Here is a 20,230-nt window from a genome sequence, read left to right on the forward strand (position 1 = left end):
AGAACCATCTTCATCTCTCTATTCTTTAGATACTCTCTGTCTCTCTTCTCTCTCTATATCTCTTCTCTTTCCATACTGATAGGTCCTCCTCACGGATAGACACTTCTCTCTGATTTTCCTCTTTGCCTTTCTCTATATCTATTCTCTCTCCATACTGATGGGTCCTCCCCACGGATAGACCAAATTTCTTCTCTTCCAGATCCGCCAATCGTCACCGTCTACCAACCCAGATCTCACTCCTCTCCACGGATAGACACTTCTCTCTGTGCTCTCTATCTCCCTCTACCCCTCACCCCTCTCTTTATCTCTCTCTCTCTCCCTCTCTCTCTCTCTCTCTCTCACTCCTACAATCCAGATCTGCCAACCACCGTCGTCTGCCAGATCTAACTCCAAACGCCTCAGTTCCCTTTGAATCGATCATCCATGTCTCCAAATCTCACAAACGCACCTCCAAATCTCACAAACCCACCACCTTCATCTCCCATGGACATGGAAGACCACCCGCCGAAGCCTTCCATCCCTAATGATGAACACAAAGAAGATCATCCAATGAACAAAAAGAAGATCAATCCATCTCTGTCAGGTATTTTTTTTCTTACTTCATTGTGTTGATTTTCTAATTTTGTTTTTTTAAATTTTGTTTGTTTCAAATTGGAGAAATTGAAATTTGGAAATTTGGTGATTCTGTGTTTGGAAATTGTTGATTATGTGTTTGGAAATTTGGTCCTTGATGATTTTGTACTTTAAAATTTTAAATTGTTGATTTTCTAGCTTGCTTCTGTGTTTGGAAATTGATTCTATGTTTTGAAATTTGTGTAATTTTTGGGTGAATATTGAAACTGTGTTTGGAAAGGATGATGAAAAAGGGAGGGAGGAAGGAAGGAAACGGTTGGTTGAAGTTGACTTGGCAGCTTTGGCAGTTACCAATGCTTGTGCCATATTTGACACAAGCTTTGACATTAGCCAAAGATAGCAGCTGCTAAAACTTGCCGTTGGAGGTGCCTTTCTATCAAATGCTGCCATAATTTGGCAATAGCAGCTCCAATGGCACACCATTGGAGATGCCCTAAAGGAAAGCAAGAAAGGACACATTATTTAGAGTATACTTGAAACTAAGAAAGAAGTTTGGATCTCAAGCCTTCATAGAGAAAAAAAAATACTCTAGCAATCTAACAGTCTACATGCACCCCTTCCCTTGTAAATTTTTATTCAATAAATAAAAAAGTTTTTTATTTACAGTAAAGTGTGTGTTACTACTGTATGTCAAATTATTGATCTTAGGTCTTCTACATAACCAAAGAAGCAGTTTCTAAAATTACGATTTGAGGTAGGAAACGAAATAGATCTGTGTTAAGCATGATCTAAGGAAGGAAAGGTTGAGGTTAGCCACCTCTGTAAATTGAAAGTTTGCCAACGCCGGAGCCCTACGCCAACTATGTTCAGGTAACGGTCAAAGTCTTTAGATACTATTCTTATTTTTGGAAGCATAGTGGGCCTCAAATCAAAGCATCTTAAAATTATAAGTAATAATTTTTTCTATTTTATGAGTTTTTATTACCATTTTTATATTCAAGATCTGTTATTAGATCGTAATCAATTACTAGTACTAATCGTAAATTGTCAACAATGTATTAATTTTTTTACAAAATCTTCTAAATACTGGTATGCGAAGGATGTAAAATTTACTAGAAAAAGAATTGATAAAATATCTCAAGAAATTGTATATTATTAACAAAAACTAGGTTTAGTATTTTTAAGTATATATATATATTTTTTATTTCCACGTCATCGCCACATCACTGAAGCCACATCATTTGGGCAAAGTTAGGCCACTAAAAACTCGGGCTACGTTGAATCACTGGTGAAATTATTTCTTGCCTCAAGGGTAAATCTAGGTGGTGCCCTAACCTATGTATTATTGGTTGAAATAGTGGATCCCATTACTTATTTGTCTCTTTTGGAGGGACAACTGGATACTTATCTAAACATGAATGGTGTGGAGCAATGCTCCTGGAGCAATGAATAGATTCTTCATGTCAATTAAATCATGTCTCTCTTTCTTCTCACAGATTTTCAAGTTCAAACGACTAGCATTCCACACTGTGTGTGTGTGTGTGTAACGCCCCACTTTTTATTACTTGGATAACATTCCAAACCATTATTATAAACAATTTCAGAGATAGCAAACAGAAATTCCAGTATCTTAATAAAGATAAGTAAATGAAGATTCTCGCATTCGTATACAAAGTAAATGCAAACATGTAACATGATTACAGTAAATTGCCTGCAGGTTTACATCATTACATTAAAGAGAAAGGGTTCAACCCTTTTTACAGCAACGACATTCAGCCAACAAATAAAAGGCCTCGTGGCTAACAGATAATGAAGATCTTCGATCTTGAATCACTTATTGACATTCACCTGAAAAGGATTAGCAATGTGAGATAAACATAAAGTCTAGTAGGGATCCCAACATGATCCTAAACAATAACAACTTACAGATAGCTATGATCATGAATGCTTTAAGTCATACCATATATACATACGTGCCAGTTTATACTTGAAAATATACTTATTTGGGTATTTTTCTCAAAATTATTCGATTTGTCCATTAACACAAAACTGTTCTCTTTTCTTTCTTCGTGTTACTTCTTTATTTTAAACTTTCCAGACAATAATGGGTGTTTGAAAACAACTCACGAAATCCAAATACTTTTCCCCAATTATTAAACTCACACCCAATTCCAAATTACAATTTCCAAATAGAAGCATTCCAGCAAACATGAAGACGATACATATAAAATACTCCTCACGTAACCATATAAGACATTTGACATCCTCTACAAAATAATCATCACCATGCATGAAACACATAAACGGAACTGAGATGATAATGAGGAAACCCAACAACGCTCTACCTGCCTCAAGCACGGTAAGCCAAGGATACATCTTTTCAATACTCACGCCAATTTACCAATCACTAGCTGAAAGGTAATGGTACCTCTACCATGTTTTCCAGTCGCTAGCTAGAAGGTACTAGCACCCCACATTCTCAGCGTAGCCAATTCTCCAAGTACTAGCTAGAAGGTAACAGTACCCTTTATTCTCAGCGCATGCACATTTCCAACCATCACATAACTCAAATAAATATAAATGACCTGAGTGTACTACATACACAAAATCTATTCAACATCACAATGTCATCCTCCACTGATGACCAATGACCAATGACAAAACTTCTAAGCATAAATATTTAAACACACGCAATTCGATAGCCCACTGCTCACTTGACCTTAAATTCAACAACAGTTATAATGACAACAATATTCAACGGTTTCAAATTTAACCTCAAGTTCAAATTCTGAATTTACAATACATCATGTGTGAAGCACCTGAAAAATGTTTTCTCTTTAAAAACCCTAATGTTTAAATTATTTTCTTAAAGCTCTTAGTTACTTGAATTATTTCGAATCTTGTCGGTTAGCATTTTTATTTATCAAAACCAGAATATCCTAGCTGGATTGGTTCCTTAGCCTAATTTAATTAAATTCTACATCCAATACATGAATTTAACTTCAAGCCCTCACTTCTTTATTTAAATTCAAAATTTTCCCAAAACTAGTACATGTACCTTATACTATATGTACCATCAATTAATTGAGATCTATATAAATATAATTCATTGAACTTCCCAAGGTTAAGCTCCCTAATCACTCCTAATTCATTGAACCTCCCAAGGTTAAGTTCCCTAAGCACTCCTAATGCATTGAACTCCAAGTAAATTCTAGCTTGTCCATTCAATTCCAACTAGTGGGCTTCTATGTCATTTTACACCAAATTTGCCTAGAAATATCATCACTCCCTGGCATGGCAAACACAAGCATCACACTCACATACACACTTTCGGCTAGAGGAGGGGAAGGAGAACAAGAGAGAAGTCTTCAGAGGAAGAGGAAGGGAGAAGAGGGCCATTTTGTTCAAAGCTTAGCAAGTAAGCCACAACACAACCTTCTCTTTTGTTTTCCATTTTCAAATACATGTTCTTAAGGGTTCTAAATATTGTTTTTAGATGTGTCATTGATATATGTTAGTTAGCATGTTTTCATCATAAAAAAGATGAAAATTTTCCCTTAGTGGATCCATTTTCCCATAAATCATCTTGTTTTGGGTATTGTAACTTAGAATCTGTTTTTGCAGCCACTTTCAAAAATTCTAGCAAAATGTATAAAATTATTTTGGACCTATATTTTATGTCAAAATCTTCCTTAAGGAGTTATCTTTCAACTAAAACTAATTTCATGGAAAAATAATGAGCGGTTTGCAAGAAAATCAAATTTTCGTAACGATCAACGAATCTGGGCAGCACTGGAGTGGATTCTAAATAATTTAAAATCTAGAAAAGCTATCCCATTTCTGAAATATGTTCTGGAAACTAGATTAGATTCTCTACGAACCATAGGAAGGCCGAGTCCGGTAAAAAATTCTAAACTTGCCCTTCTTTTCTAATCCTTATGTAATACCGAATCTGGAAATCTTGTTATGCATAGGTGTTTTATGCTCTTGTGTTCATGAAAATGTTTATTAGTGTATGATCATATCTTGGCATGATGTTGTACATATTATGGTTATGTTCTTATTCTCTTTCATCTTAATGATGCATGCTTATGTGGATATTATTATCTTGTTAAGATTGGTTTAACCTTGTTTAAAAACATTTAACTCAACGGGAAACTTAATTGGGATGGTATTGGGTTTTCGATCACTTGAGTAATGATGATAATGTGTGATGTGTGGATTGCTGGGATGCATTCCCTACTTGGAAGTTAAATTTTTGTGCTAGTGGCTTTCGGAACCCTTGAATGGAGCAGTTGTATTCGGACCCTAGGTGGTTTGGTGTGAGGAGGGATTTGGGCAAGGCCCATTATTACCGTCTCTTTTGAGGCCCTGCGGTTGGCGCTACGTGGTATATAACCGATGGTAGGCATCCGATGTTAGTTCTTCAACGAAGCAGCAAAAGAGGGGGCATACCGAATAATCCAAATCCGATTCTTGTGGTTGGGAGGACGAAATCTCTTTGGGAGATTTCTAGTTTACTAACATCTAACTTGTAACCCTTTGTTTATCTATTTTGAGTATCATGCTTTACTCTTTGTTGTTATATTTCAGATTGTGTATTGGACTGGGAAAAAAGGACGGGGTGTGTGTGTGTTTACTGGGCATTCAAAGCTCACAGCGTATCATGCCAGGTGACGAAGAGGAACTTATAGCTGGAGACAAAGAGCCTAAAACCTTCGAAGACTTTTGGCTATGTTAGTAGAGTTAGAAATTTCCTTTTGTTGTTTTGTAAGACTCATGTGAAGATTTAAATTTTCTTGGAATGTAATGTAACGGAACAAGTTTTTGAATTAAGGATGTTTGTGGTTGTTATGTATTTATATTCTACGTATATGTATGATCCTTATCGTTGCTTATGAGACCTTATGTCAATGCCTTTTAAGATCTGTCAAAAGGGTAGTGCGCTGCCTTAGAAAGCCGGACTTAGAAGAGAGGCTGATTTGACTCTTCCGGCGAACTGGGATCTTACTTGGTTATTGACCACAGGACTCATTCGTCATTCTTCCTTCACTACAACCAATAGTGTAGAATCGGGGCGTCACATCATGATTTCATTCTGTTTTCAAAATCAACCCCTTTCGTTTCTAAGTTACATTGCCCAAATCCTTTTCTTTCAAAAAGACCAATTTTCACATTTTCGATAAAACCACATCCATGGATTCCAAGCCATAACCCAACTCAACTTAACATGATTAATCTGAATAAATTCCATTATCAACGTTGATTCTCCCTTTATACTATTAACATAATAACACAACTCAATATTAACAAAACACAACATTAATTAACTTTACCCTTTTTTAATTAATTAGATCAAATTATAAAATTAGGGCTTTTTCCTTTTTTCAACATAAACAAGTTAAGCTACCCTCCAATTAACCCAACAACAATTAATTTCACAATTCTTACTCCAAACATTCAAACCTTAGATCCTTTTTATGATTTTTAAAGAAATCCATAATGGATATGATTTTTATGCAATAAAATCTTCCACATGTCTATCTATAGACGAGGTATTGAAGAGAAACAAAGCAATCCCTACCTCTTGAAGCGACGAGGAGAAAATTGAAAAATCCATGGCGACGAAAACACGATCCGCTCAGATTAAAATGAAGCCCTCACGACTTTCTACATTTAGGTCTAAGGGACTATGGATCAAAGATGGGTAGAAGCAGATGAAAACCAAGTGGGAAGAGCTTGAAAGCTCAAAAATGGAGGAAGAAAAGAGAAAAAAGATAGCAAAGTGATCTAGATGTGACTAAAAGTGATTTTTATAGCTGTTGAAAATAGACAGACTGCTCGAGTAAACAAAGTGACTGCTTGAGAGCACAATGACACCTCCCAGAAGTTCAGACCACACAAGGCAGACCGCTCGAGCTACCAAACTTGCGCTCAAGCGAAGATCAACAACACTCAGAATCACATACCTGCAAAAGTACTGAAAGACTCAAAAGACTGCTCGAATGACCAATCTATCACTTGAGCGATGAAGAAAAACTCAGGGTGCTACAACCTACCCACCTTAGGAAATTTCATCCCTGAATTGAAGGTAAGGCCGAACAAAGGCAACTCAATCACAATCGTAAGCACAACCACCCACTAAGGATTAGATCCATACTTGGGATAGATTCTCGTGTCCCAATTCAACCTTTTGGGGCACCAAAGACGCCCGAACAATGAAAATCAAGGAGCAAAACAATAATGTCTCCTCGACCCATACAATTCATTGGGTCTGTGAGACAAAACAAAAACACAACCACACGCATACTAAAAGCATCTAGCAAGCGGTAACCATCACGACACGAACACATACACCCAAGTGCTCAACACTAGGATACGAAAGAAATCTCCACAACAAAAGTCTCAGTGAACTCACACAGGAAAATAAAATTCTGAACAGAGCAAGATCAGAAATAATACCCTTGTATACGGGGCCTCAATAATACCAAAACACTCCTCAAACCAACATCCACACCAAAATTGGCAATTCAAGATAAGTCACAATTCAACGCCCATTATTCCAGGCAAAATAAATGACAACAAAACTTTATAATAATTTTAAAAAAAAAAATCAACATTTTCTCGATTCTTTAAAAAAAGCATTTTCCTGGATGTAGAACATTTTTCACAAGTGTCCAAAACTCATTTTGATCATCACCAAAATATATTTTCTACCTTTCAAGCAAAACTCAAAAGTTTTATAAATGCTTTCTAAAAACAAAGGTGTAATTCAAGACACATAATCATCTCTAAGTAAGTTGCACAGGACTATACAGTGAAATTCCTCATTGTAATTTAGATTAGCTCCACAACACTCCCATTAAACAATGCCATCCAAGGCTATAATTCTAGGTTAAAAACATTTTCCAACTCAAACTCAATAACCGTCATCTTATGTCATCCATTACTCTTACCATGATGCTATAACAAACGCATATGTCAAATTCATAGAACAATCCGTAACAGAAATAACAATCGCATTATCAACGCAACAAAACACAAGAAAGTTCATTAACTTGAAATTCCCTTTTTATCATAAACATTATCATAAGTTATCACTCACACGTGGCGTAATGCACACGTAAAACCATGACCCTACACACACTACTCCAACTCGAGGAGTTTCACTATTCAAAACAAGCTTCACACAAGCTTCTACACCCACAAACATGAGACTCCACTCTCAACAAACAACTCTAAGGCACTTACAAGGTTACAACCCTCTTTACCAAACTTCAAGCTTGACCTTGTGTGACTATTTGTCAACCACATTCCAATATCAACTAACCGCTTAACCAACTCGATAAAACTGAACGCTTGGTACCAAACACCAACGTGCACCTAACTCTATTACTCCTTGCATCACCGCGGATTATTCAAGGCTTGGCCATACCACTATTGTTTCCTAAAGAAATCACCCCTCATATGCTTATATGGCAATTACCTTTTACACCTTGAACGTAAGACTGATGTGGTCAATGACAATCACATAATTCCGGACACAAAAGAATATTCACTAATGCCACACTCACTACCCGTGAAGATAATCATTCTCCATCCTAAGAAATACTTCTAGTACTTACCCACAGGATTCTCTTTTCACTATCAAAACTCCATCTCATATCTAATAATACCTCAACACACGCGCCACCCTTCTCACAATCAATAGGATCACCACGAACTCATTAACCAACAAAACCAAAATACTAAACATCTTCCCCAAGTATCATTCTTACCACCCCAACACGCAAATCTCACACTCCTTTGAAACATTTTCATATAACCGACCACTCTCACAAACCCTAAAGTCTCGCATCCCCTTATACTCGACTCACCCTAACCTTATAACTTGTTTTCACCACATCACACCCCTAACCACAACCATCCATAAATTCCTCTTCTCAACAATTAACTCCCAAATAAAAAAAAGTCACAAAGGCCATCATATAACAATGTCATAAAACAATAACATATGTACAGTACCATTACGGTTACCAATCCCATGAACAATTTCTCATTACACATATAAAAGTCCAAAACCCATCATAAGCCTCCTACACATGAGGAATAACAAACAGCAACAACAATATGCAAATATAACATAGTACCATGATGCCTCAACACCCAACAACACATCAGCAGACAACAAAAGTTCAAATATTAAACCACCGGTCTCTAATACGAAAGCCCCTCTTAAGGGTAATACTACCGTGATGACCGAAAAGTTGATCCTCGTGAAGCACTCAAAGTTTGGCCTACATGAGTCTGGTATCGGCATTGTCCCCGACTGGACTGAAGGGACAGAGTTCGACTAGGTTTTGAAACACCCGAAGAATTTAGAAACAACGGACAGAAACATCTAACATGGCCTAGATGGCCACAATCAAAACAAACAGTGGACTCCCTACTCTGAGACTGCCTTGAAGCCTGAACCTCACTAGGCCTCCTAACTGACGAGTCTGAAACCCCTAATGAAAACAAAGACTGAGCTTGTGATTGAGCATGCGCTTGCCTCCACCTCTTACTGGGTGGAAGAGCTTAGAAGCTCAAAAACGGCGGTATGAGAGAGAAGAAAGAGAGAAAAATGATCCAAATGTGACTAAAAGTGATTTTTATAGTTGCTGAAAATGGACAAACCGCTCGAGCGAACAAAACACCGCTCGAGCAACTAAACACATAAGTGACACCACTCAAGCAAACGAAGTGACCGCTTGAGTGCACAATGACACTTTCCAGAAGTTTAGACCACACAAGGCAGACTGCTCGAGTGACCAAACCTGCACTCGAGTGAAGATCAACAACTCTCAGAATCACAGACCTGCAAAAGTACTGGAAGACTCGAAAGACCGCTCGAGTGATCAATCCATCGCTCAAGCGATGAAGAAAAACTCAAAGTGCTACAGTCTCTCTCTCTCTCTCTCCACAAAGAGTCTGAGGCTGATGGTTTGGCAACAACATGAAGCCATGACAAAATGATCAGATCAATGAAGCAACAAGAAGATTGGTAGCACGAGAACGACATTTTCTCTTCCGCTCTCACTCTCTAATCTCATAGCCCTTCTCCCAATCCCCTCCCTCAACCCCTACGAAACCCATTCTCCTTCATTTCCTCCTCTAATTTTCCTTCCCTTCCTCCCTTACTATTTTTTTTTTTTGTTTTTCAAATATTAGTCATCCGAACAGATAACTAACTCTTGAAAAAAGACCCCCTGCTTTGTGGTTTCGAAAGTTGATTGGTCAAAATTGGGTGGTGTTCTTCTATACCCGAGATGTTCAGGTCGAGTGACAGTTCAGTAGCAAAATTGACCTAGCCCGACCCGTGCATAACCCTACATAGAATGGAGAGTATTAAAGTCCGATTTGGACCATACTCAAAATAGGGACCAGTTTCTCTCCACTCCCAAATCGGACTGGAAAAGTGTTGTCCGGCCCATTGTGCCCAATTTTGGGCCACGTTTTGCTGATCTGAATTGTTCATATTTTAGGATTCGTTGAATATATCATTCCTGCAAAAAATCAAGTCAATCAGATAATACAAATCACGTGTTCGAATCAGTTTGTATTAAAAAAAAAATAGACGGTAAGAAAAGAAATAGTCCATACAAAATTGATCCAAACTTGTGATTTCCATTGTCCAATCAACTTGAATTTTTACAAGGAAGATGTATTCGATGAATTCTAAAATATAAACAGTTTAGATCATCAAAAGGGGGCCTAAAAGTGGGCCCAAGAGGCCAGACTAGACTGTCTAGTCTGATTTGATACTGAAGACAGTCCAACATTCATAGATTTACTATTGAAGGTAATTTTTCTATATATGTAATCAAAAATGAATTGGTTTTTTCATATTTAGGTAGAGTTGTATAACAAATCAAATTATTCGATCCCAATCTTATGTAAATAAGTTAAATTTAAATTTAATATCATTTTCTATGCTCACTTGAACTTGGCTGAATAATATTGCATACATGAACTTAAATAAATAAAATCAAGCTATTTTAATTTGGTTCATGATTTTTGCGATGAGCCTAAAAGATAAGACAAACTAAACTCGCAGATAATTTCAAAGCTTGTTAAACTTTTAAACTTATCATAAACAATTCATCATTAAGCTCAATTCAAGTCTGGCCTAAGGGTAAATCCATTAAACCATGGTTCTCATTTTGAAACAGGTCTTGCTAATGATTGCCCATTGAGACCAAGTAATGTGAAAAGCAAAAGAAAAAATTTCAATAAATATTTATATTTTTTTTAACTTTTCACTTATTTCAATATACAATTTACATTAACATCGACATTAATTGCGTTTTTCAAAAAGAGATTGTGTTCAATTGGCCTTGCCAATTGAATCATATTGTGAGGCATTATTGAGATCCCAACATGAAAGAATCTCAGCTCTTTGACAAACTCATCATGGGATCCACCTCAATTATCCAACCATTTATCTATAAAGTCCTCTGAACAAATCATTTATGCAAAAGAATAGCTTAATTGAACAATTATAACTACATGATTAGATCGCATTTATTTTCAAAATAATCAATGATATATCCTCAAAATCATATTTATTATCTATTTTTAATAACAAATGTGATATTATTATATCATTACAGTTGTATGATCAATCTAATTTTTCACATGGATGATCGACTTAAAATGATCATTAACATAAACAATTTGAATCATCAAAACATGTTTTGTAATACATTGATAAAAACCAACTATGATGGTGCAGTAGGCAAGTCCACTATAGAAAATCTCTTTGCTAGTCATAGCATGAATAACATGATTTTGATGATTTTGGTTTGATTTATTTTGAGAAATGGATTATGATTGAAAATTTATTGTTTAATTAAATCATTATAATTTATGTTCTCCTTACGTTCAACTATGTTTTTGAAGGCCAAATGAAGCTTAAACAGGTACCGAATCAAGCCTAAGAAGTAGCAGCACAGAGTAGCAGCAGAGGAGGTTGATCCCACAAAAGGGTGGTCGACAGGTCGGTCAGCCATTCGATCGAGCCAAATTTTGGCAATTTTCTTCTGCAGCTTTGGGCAGGCTTGGACGATCGAGCAGACGTTTGGGGGGATGACTAGGCAAGGCATTTTGGCCCAATTTCGTTCTAGATTGGTTCTATTTCGCTCTAGACATCAGACAATAGTATGCTTGACGACCACAAACAACAACCTTGACGATAGGGACTTCACGGGACATCCAGGCAGATGACCCACAGACACAAAGCTTGGGTTTGGACATTCGGGCGGATGTCCCACTATGCAAATGATCACTGAACATGTCAGATACTGTGAACTGATAAAAGAATGGTTTTGCATCAGACACCCATCATTCAACGGGAAAATCTCACATGGGTTAGAGACAACTACTAAGCATTGATTTGTATATTATCTCACCTATCATCAACCCATCTGCTCAACGGAAGAAGATGATGGGCTTCTCAGAAACACAACATTCAACTTTAGTATATATGGAGCACTAGGAATAGCTATATAGATCAGAGAGAGAACAGAAACAACGAGCCGAACATTTTTCAAATCATCAATCACATACTCTCTACACAGTGAGTTCCTGAAGTGTTCTTTATCTGAGTTTATCTTCTTCTTTAAAAATCAAACAATGTGCTCCTAGCGTTAAGCTTATCTACCTATGAGAGGTTATCAGAAAAATCATATAGACTTAAGCTAAGAAATTTCTTTGATGTTATCATTAGTCTCAAACTCATCCTTAGAGTTATCTAAAGTATTCTCCAATCTTTTTTTATTCGTCCTTCAGAAAACAAACACTAAGCCTAAGCCTTAAGCATGTACACCTTTAAATGGTTTACAAAAAAATCTTAGAGCTTCAACATTGTATATCTATCTGTGAGAGATATTTTGTAGCTTTCTTTGAAAGCAAAACACTAATTTCCAATCTTGTAAAAGACCACTAGCAAGCCTGTTAAGCTAGAGAAATCTGTGGAAGATTGCTCCATGTATATGAGGTTACTAGCACCCCTGTGAAGCTAGAAATTTGTGGAGGATTGCTCCATGTACAAGAGTTTGCAAGCACCCCTGTGAAGATCCAAAATAGTGGAATTTCTCAAGTGAAGCTTGAAAAGTGGGTGTAGGCTTGGTTGAAGCCGAACCACTATAAATCGTGTTGTATTCTCTTCCCTAATCTTTTTACTTTCCTACTACTATAGCTATTTGATATTCAAGTGCTAATCATTTGATTTACTCTCAGTGTTAGCTATATTTCTTTGTTATTTTGCTTGATCATTTACTAATAAGCTTATCATTGTGCTAGTTAATAATTTGTTATGCTAATTGGTAATTTTTGTTGGGGTATTGTTGTTGTTATTTGTAGAAAACTAATTCACCCCCCTCTTAGGTTGTTTTTTGGATAGCACTCTTCCTTTTAAAAATGCCCCAAATTCTACGAAGGAGAAATATGTGTACATCCTTAGAGCGGAGATATTACAAGAAATGTAACAAAATTTTATAGTGTACGAGTATTTTTAAGGAATTTAAACAATGTCTTTTAGTTATTATAACTAGTATTATCATATTTTTGTCACTTTAACGGACTCACTATTACAGTAGTTGTTTTAATAAAGTTCTTCAAGCTTAGCAGCATTTGAAAAGTCTTGGGAGGTTCTTTGGGAATTCTATTTACACACCTTCAATCCTCTCATTACACACCATTTTTTAAAATGTTTTTATTACAATTTTATCCTTTTAGTAAATTACATTTTTAGCCTTTACAGAAATCAATCATCTCTTAATCCACACCATTCATCAAACCCTAACCCTAGTCGCCGCCAGCACCTCCTCATTCTCTAGCAACTCTCTCTCTCCTCATTGTCGCATCTTTCTGTCTCTATCTCTATCTCTTTCTCTCTCTCTCTCTCTCTTCTTCTACTTCTTCTTCTCCTTCTCCTTCTTCTTCTTCTTCTTCTTCCAACCCTTGTCGCATTCCTCTCTCTCTCTCTCTCTCTCTCTCTCTCTTTCTCTCTCTCTCTATCTCCAACTTGCGTTGCCTTTCCTTCCTATAACTCGTGCCACCATTCCTTGCCACCTACATTACAACTCGTACCTTCGTCGAAGATTTGAAAACCCAAGGATTCTCTCTCTCTCTCTCTCTCTCTCTCTCTCTATATATATATATATGACAGATGAGGGATGGGTTGCGATGGTAGGAAATGAATCGCGATAGCAGAGTTGGTCACGACGGCAAGTGTAATGCCCTAAAAATATCATCTTAATTTATAACATTAAATATAAATTATCCAACTAATATATAGTGCAAACCATTACGGAGTACCTTCCATACAAAAAAAATAATCTCTTTTCCACTGAACTACTTAAGTGATTACAACATTATTCGAGTTATATTAGTAAAATAATACCAATAGTTCAAGAAGCAAGAGATAAACACAAAAGTGTAGTGCCCTAAGGGCATACATCTTATCAAGGATTTCCCTTGAATACACAAAAAATTAGACTTCCGTTCCATACACAAAAAGTAGCTCCGGAGCCTTAACATGTAGTATTCATAGAGCCTTAACATGTAGTATTCATCACTTAAAAAAAGAACAAGAGTCTTTAAAGTTTCTCTTAGTAAGCAAAAAGAGAAACTGAAACTGTCTGATGATGTCTTCACTTGAATCAAGCTCCAAAAGTTCCAAAAGTTTCCTTCAATTTTGTTGATAAAGCTCTAAAAATCTGGTTCATTTGCACCGCACTTCTCAAAAATCTGGTTCATTTGATAAATATTAATATTAGTGTAAAATCTAAAAATAATTACCATGAACAACTCTTGCATTTAATGAAAAAAATTAAAAACATTAAACATACCTTGTTAAGATGTCATAATTACAAGAAAGAAACCATTAAGGCAGCAAAATCTCTTTAAAAGATGGCTCACCAGCCTATGAAAAGAAGCAAAAAAATTGATTTTATCTATTTTTTCTTCTACTTTTCACATAAATTGATTATTAGAAGGGACTTTAATTATATAGGATAAAAGATTATACTTACATCCGATGTCTTTTTTAGTCCATGTAATGCACGTACCAAATCAGCTCTACACAACAATATTTGGATAGTTTCTGTTGACAATGATGCACGATAAGGATCAATGACTCTACCACTAGCACTAAATGTAGACTCCGAAGCTATTGAAGTGATAGGAACCAATAATATATCACACACCATTTTAGACAATATACGAAACTTTAGATTATTCACTTTCCACCACTCTAATGCATCAAAATAGGAATCTGAATCTTCGTTACAAATATAAACACCTTCTTCTAAATAAATGTCTAAGTCAAATTTCACAGGTTGAATGGTGTCAGCTTTTCTAACGAAAGATTCAAATTTCGATTTTCTAGTTACAACAGATTTTCCCACACCTTGCATAGAACTACTTGAACCAGTTGCTCGTGTGTTGTGCAAAAAACTTTTCTCAGTATTTGATGAGGTGTGAATAGAAACATACCGAGCCTCACTAACCATAGAGATGTTTCTAGTGGCTTCAGCTACTGGGTAGATCTCTAGAAAAAAAAAAAATCAATAAGCATCTTTTCGTATCTTGGATCTAAAATAGCAGCCATAGCCATCAATAATTCGCATTCACCCCAATACTTGTCAAATTTGACCTTCATCTTCAAAGTCATTGCTCGAATGTATTCATTGTTATCCACTGATTTCTCATTCAATATCTCTTTTATTCTCCACACCTCTGTAAGGAACAAATTAGAAGTTGGATAGTCACTTTCAAAAATGATATTTGTAACTTCATTGAAAATTGCCAAAAATTGACACACATTCTCAACTTTTATCCAATCTTCAAGGCTAGTCACATAAATAAAACCCAAATCCCTCTCTTGGTACCTAGGGAAGACATCTTTAAACTCCAATGCAGTAGCCATCATCAGATATGCTCCATTCCATCATGTAGGACAAACCAAAATCAATTTCTTCAAAGGCAATTGCAACTGCTTAACAATTTTATTAAATTGAAGAAGACGAGCTTCTGATGCAACCAAATACTTCACACCTTCATGAACACCCTCAACAATATCTCCAATTTCACTAAAACCATATTGCACCATGATATTGAGGATATGCGCACAACAACGAACGTGAAAAAGGTTTCCGTCTAATGGTAATTTCTTCTTCATGGTAAAGTTTTCTTTCAAGGCCCTCAAAGCAATGTCATTGTATAAAGCATTGTCAATTGTAATAGTAGCCACCTTGTTTTTAATTCCCCATTCAACTAAACATTTGTGAAGGGCATCAGCAATGATAACACCTATGTGTGGAGGTGGTATATTACAAAAGTTGAGGACATGCTTTTGTAATTGCTAGTCATCATCTACAAAGTGAGCCGTAATAACCATATATTGGATTTTTTGCCCCGACTTCCACAAACCTATTGTGATACTACTTCTGTTAACATTCTTCATCAATGCTTTCAATTTCTTCTTCTGAATGTCATAGGTTGATACACAGTCATTTTTCGTTGTTGTACGACTAATCTTTTGCCAATATGGGGTAGCGATCCTCATAAACTTGTTAAAGAAAACATGCCCCACTTTCATAAAAGGATACTCATGATAAAGTATCATGTGAGAAGCATCTTCCCTTACCTTCGCATGATCATACGTGAAGGTAGAACCATTGGTCACACTATCGGATCCAATAGTAGAAAATGATAAAACCTTTTTCTTCTTTTCTACAAGATTACGTGCCACACAATTTTTCTTCAAATGCCTCAAAAGTTGAATTGTAGCACCAGTTGCATGAATTGAAAATTGTGTTTTGCACCATTGACATTAAGCCTTCTTCATACCATCTGGAAGGACTACTTCAGTAAATTCTTTCCAAGCTTGGGATGTCCTTTTTCTAGACTTCTTTTAAAATGGGGTTTTGTCATTTGCAGCTTCTTCATTGTCTCTTTCAATGTCCTCTATTTCAATCATATCATCAACATCAACCACAACATAATTCACAACATCATTCACAACATCATTGATATAATTATCCATGAGTGGACTAACGGATGACTCTTCAAATGAAGAAAATGGTGTACACGAATCTTGTTCTGGAGAAGTGTGATGAAGTTATCTATTTGACATATCTAGAAGGAGGGGGGAATAATTTCAAAATATGAGGCTTAAAAAATGTAATTAATATTGCTACAAAAGGAAAGAAAACTAAAATAAAAGGAAAGAAAGGTACATTGAAATCAAAATAATGAGATACTTTAAAAAAAAAAAAAAAACAATCTCAAGAAGAAGAAGAAGAATTTGTTGCTGAATTTATTAAACATGGAGACTACTATAATGGTTGCATTGCTGTAAATTACTGATTGGTTTGTGTTAATTATTATCATTATTTATTAAACATGCTTGCCTGTCCAATTTATATTCATAATTATTTTAGAACATTTGGACTTTCTTATTAATGTTCTCCTCCCGAGTGATAATAATGATGTAGTCTACATTCAACTCCTGTTGAAGTATGGTTCGTCCCTTGTTTGATTAGATCCAATTTCTTGCAGTTTTGATGATAAATGCTGAAATAGGGCATGTCCCAAGCCTTACTGATATAATAAACTGCTAAAGGTTTGCAGCTGCAGCACTTTTGTGTCTTTTCAAGTGATTATTATTATTAATTAATATTGGTTTTTTATTCCCTTTATCATATATAATCATGTCCTGAACATAGGACATAATTACCAGTTTAAATCCAATTGACTAGGAAACTGCCTTGCAGCATAATTATTTGTGTTAATTTCAAGTACTTTATCATAATGCTCTTCGAATTTGTATTCACAATTCATCCCTGGAGGAATGATTTAATACAGGCAGGAGGTTGTCATGTTGGAGAATGAGAGTGTTTTCAATGAAGCCATTATTGATGAAGGAGAACAAGGGATCAAAGAAATTCAGCAGGAGATTTTGAAATCTTTCTTTCAAAATTAAGAAGAAGAAGAAGAAGAAGAAGAACAATCTCAAGAAAGGTACATTGAAACAATGAAATCAAAATAAAGGAAAGAAAGGTACATCTATGAAACAAGTCAAACTTGATGTTTATTTCTAATATAAGTGCCTGGGAAATTCATGTATGAAATCCTGCCATACCCAGGAGCAACATTGCATCAAAGTAAGCAAAAATATAGCAACAACATTGCATCAAAGTATAAAAAAAATAAAAATAGACCAAAGATTCAAAAAATGGATTAAAAAAAAAGAGAGCAGATATTCTGTAGATTTATTTATGTGTTCCAGTTTCTCAAAAAAAAAAATCAAAATAAAGAGGTCTGTTCAATCTCAAGAAGAAGAAGAAAAAAACTAACCCTAAGATTGAAGAACAAAAGTAAGGAATAGAAAACTTACCATAACAGATTGAAGAGGAGATTTTATCTTCTAGTCCCAAATCTTTACCAGAACAAAGAAACGTTGAAATTCAGCACAGTTCTTCGTTCGATTCGATGTTGTGACCCTAGCCCCAAATTTTTTTTGCAGAGAGATAAGATGAGACCAAATCTCTTGAAATAGAGATGAAAAATAAGAAAATAAGGAAGAAGGAGTATCAAACAAAGGTTGTAGAACAATCTCTCACATTTATTCGAATCAGGAAAAGCTTGGATGGAAACAACATTTTTTTTAGAGTGAGAGAAAACCACAACAGCTTCCAGAGAAAAAGATTTGAGGACTGAAACCCTAATTTCATAACACATATATATATATATATACTTGGGCTCGCGAGCCCAACCGAGCCGAGCCTTACCAACTTCGAGCTCGGCTCGTTAAGAAAACGAGCCTAAATTTCTGGCTCGAGCTCATTTATTAAGTAACGAACCGAGTTCAAGCTGAGCCTAATCGGGCCGAGGTCGAGCCTGTTCGCGAATAGCTCGGTTCGTTTGCAGCCCTAATCTTAACCAAACCATGGGGTGTAAATAATCTGTGGCGTCACAAGCAAGAGCCACAACACCATATATATATACAGATTCATATACAGAAAATAGTATCACATTTGCCGACTCTAAAATGGCAAGGCGTTGGGCACCCAAAACCTTTCCTTTCCACATTCACTGACTCTTGAAACAGCAGGCTCGTGGACACCCAAAACTATGTTTTTTTACATTTGCTGACTCTAAAAATGGTGCACATTTGTCCGGCGAGATGCTCAAGACAGGGCAATTGGGCACCTTGACACCCCGCGCGGATTCCAAATACAACACACAACCCATTACCAAAGACCCGACTCAACTACCCGGACTCATACGCTATTTACCCACTTTCGACAATTTCCAAGCATCTACAAATGATAGGATCACAAGAGAAATTATGATGCACATGATGCATGAGCTTTCAAATCAAATTTCTCTAAGGTTTGTTCAATACACAGCAATTTCTACAATTTCAACATTTACCAATCTCAAAACATATACCTAAAGAGTTTAAAAAATCTCATATCCCAACACCTTTGCCATAATCATTCACCCAATTTCATTTAAGAGTCAATTTAGCCAAACCCATTATTAAATCAAATTTGAAAATTGGGATTTTTGGAAAAATTGGGTTTTTCCTCTCCTTTGCACATAAAGAGTCAATATTCACCATTTCTAATAATTATCAACACGAATATGCATAAATTTTTCCAAAACATGGAGTATAACCCCTTTTATTCATTAAACCCACTTCACATCATAAACCCATTTCATACATCTTTATAACTAAATAAAATACCACATATGTGTCCCAAGTCAAAGATATATCAAATTAAATGTACTCCTACCTCAGGAGTAAAGGAAAAAGGTGAAAACCCAACTCAAAGCTTCAAGAAATTGCAAAACAATTGGTAGAACTTTTGAGCTAAGCTTGCTCTTCAAGCTCCTTGGAAGTTCTAGGGTAGATTTTAGGTAAAATCAAGAGAAATCAAGTGTTTTAGGGCTAGGGTTTTTGGAAATGGGTGTTTGAGAGAGAAAGGTATGAAAAAGTGAGAAAAATGAGTTTAGATCGAGTTTTAAATCTGTCGTTCTGAACAAACCACATGAGCGAACATTCCACCGCTTGAGTGGTAAACGCAAGGTCCCGGAAGTTTTGCAAATCTATAGTGAAAATATTAGAAGCAACACATCTTCACTCGAGCAACCACGTAACTGCTCGAGTGGTGTCTTCCTTATACCCAATTTACAGAAAAGATACTAGAAGCCCCAATTCTTCGCTCGAACGACCACTTGACCACTCAAGTGGTCTCACAAAATAGGGTGTTATAACCTTTCTCCCTTAAAGAATTTCGTCCCTGAAATTCACGATTCCTATTAATAACAAACTCCGAAAATCCCAATGAAGGCAAGCACCATATTAGCAACAACCACAACAACAAAAACAAGATCGATCGATGAGAAAATCAAAATTACAATTTGACTAAGGATATAAAAGTCTAAATCGCCAAGAAAACATTGCTTTCTCATTACTCCTTCACATATGCCAAATACCTATCCTTAAAGAGAGAAAGAAAATAATAAAATTACACATCATTAAACAAATAAGGGTATTTCTTATGGACCTCGGCTTCTCGTTCCTAGGTAGCCTCTTCTA

General features: G+C 35.9%; 2 protein-coding genes across 2 annotated transcripts; both read right to left on the reverse strand.

Annotated features, from left to right (window-relative positions):
- Positions 1 to 1,009: 1,009 nt before the first annotated feature.
- On the reverse strand, positions 1,010 to 15,547 carry LOC145793308 (zinc finger BED domain-containing protein RICESLEEPER 3-like). Its single transcript, XM_082876103.1, has 3 exons — positions 15,253 to 15,547; positions 14,688 to 15,169; positions 1,010 to 1,066 (listed from the first exon to the last, which is right to left on the reverse strand). The coding sequence occupies exons 1-3, from the start codon at positions 15,545 to 15,547 to the stop codon at positions 1,010 to 1,012; spliced, it is 834 nt and encodes a 277-aa protein (XP_082732229.1).
- A 21-nt stretch (positions 15,548 to 15,568) lies between these two features.
- Positions 15,569 to 16,186, reverse strand: LOC145793309 (zinc finger BED domain-containing protein RICESLEEPER 2-like). Its single transcript, XM_082876104.1, has 2 exons — positions 16,051 to 16,186; positions 15,569 to 15,930 (listed from the first exon to the last, which is right to left on the reverse strand). Exons 1-2 carry the CDS (start codon positions 16,184 to 16,186, stop codon positions 15,569 to 15,571), a joined length of 498 nt encoding a protein of 165 aa, XP_082732230.1.
- Between the last annotated feature and the right edge of the window lie 4,044 nt (positions 16,187 to 20,230).

Source organism: Camellia sinensis, chromosome 6, assembly GCF_055761805.1.
Source record: "Camellia sinensis isolate YWXY chromosome 6, ASM5576180v1, whole genome shotgun sequence".
Classification (NCBI taxonomy): Eukaryota; Viridiplantae; Streptophyta; class Magnoliopsida; order Ericales; family Theaceae; genus Camellia; species Camellia sinensis.

Bases quoted from the DNA above. Each gene is read 5' to 3' on its own strand.
- LOC145793308 (XM_082876103.1), bottom strand. From the start codon at position 15,547: ATGGCTACTGCATTGGAGTTTAAAGATGTCTTCCCTAGGTACCAAGAG. The intron at 15,170-15,252 runs GTGAATGCGAAT...TTTTTTTTCTAG, and splicing joins CAAATTTGACAAGTATTGGG to AGATCTACCCAGTAGCTGAA. The intron at 1,067-14,687 runs GTACGTGCATTA...GCTTTCCTTTAG, and splicing joins TGTTGTGTAGAGCTGATTTG to GGCATCTCCAATGGTGTGCC.
- LOC145793309 (XM_082876104.1), bottom strand. From the start codon at position 16,186: ATGAGGATCGCTACCCCATATTGGCAAAAGATTAGTCGTACAACAACG. The intron at 15,931-16,050 runs GTTTGTGGAAGT...CTCCACACATAG, and splicing joins CAGAAGTAGTATCACAATAG to GTGTTATCATTGCTGATGCC.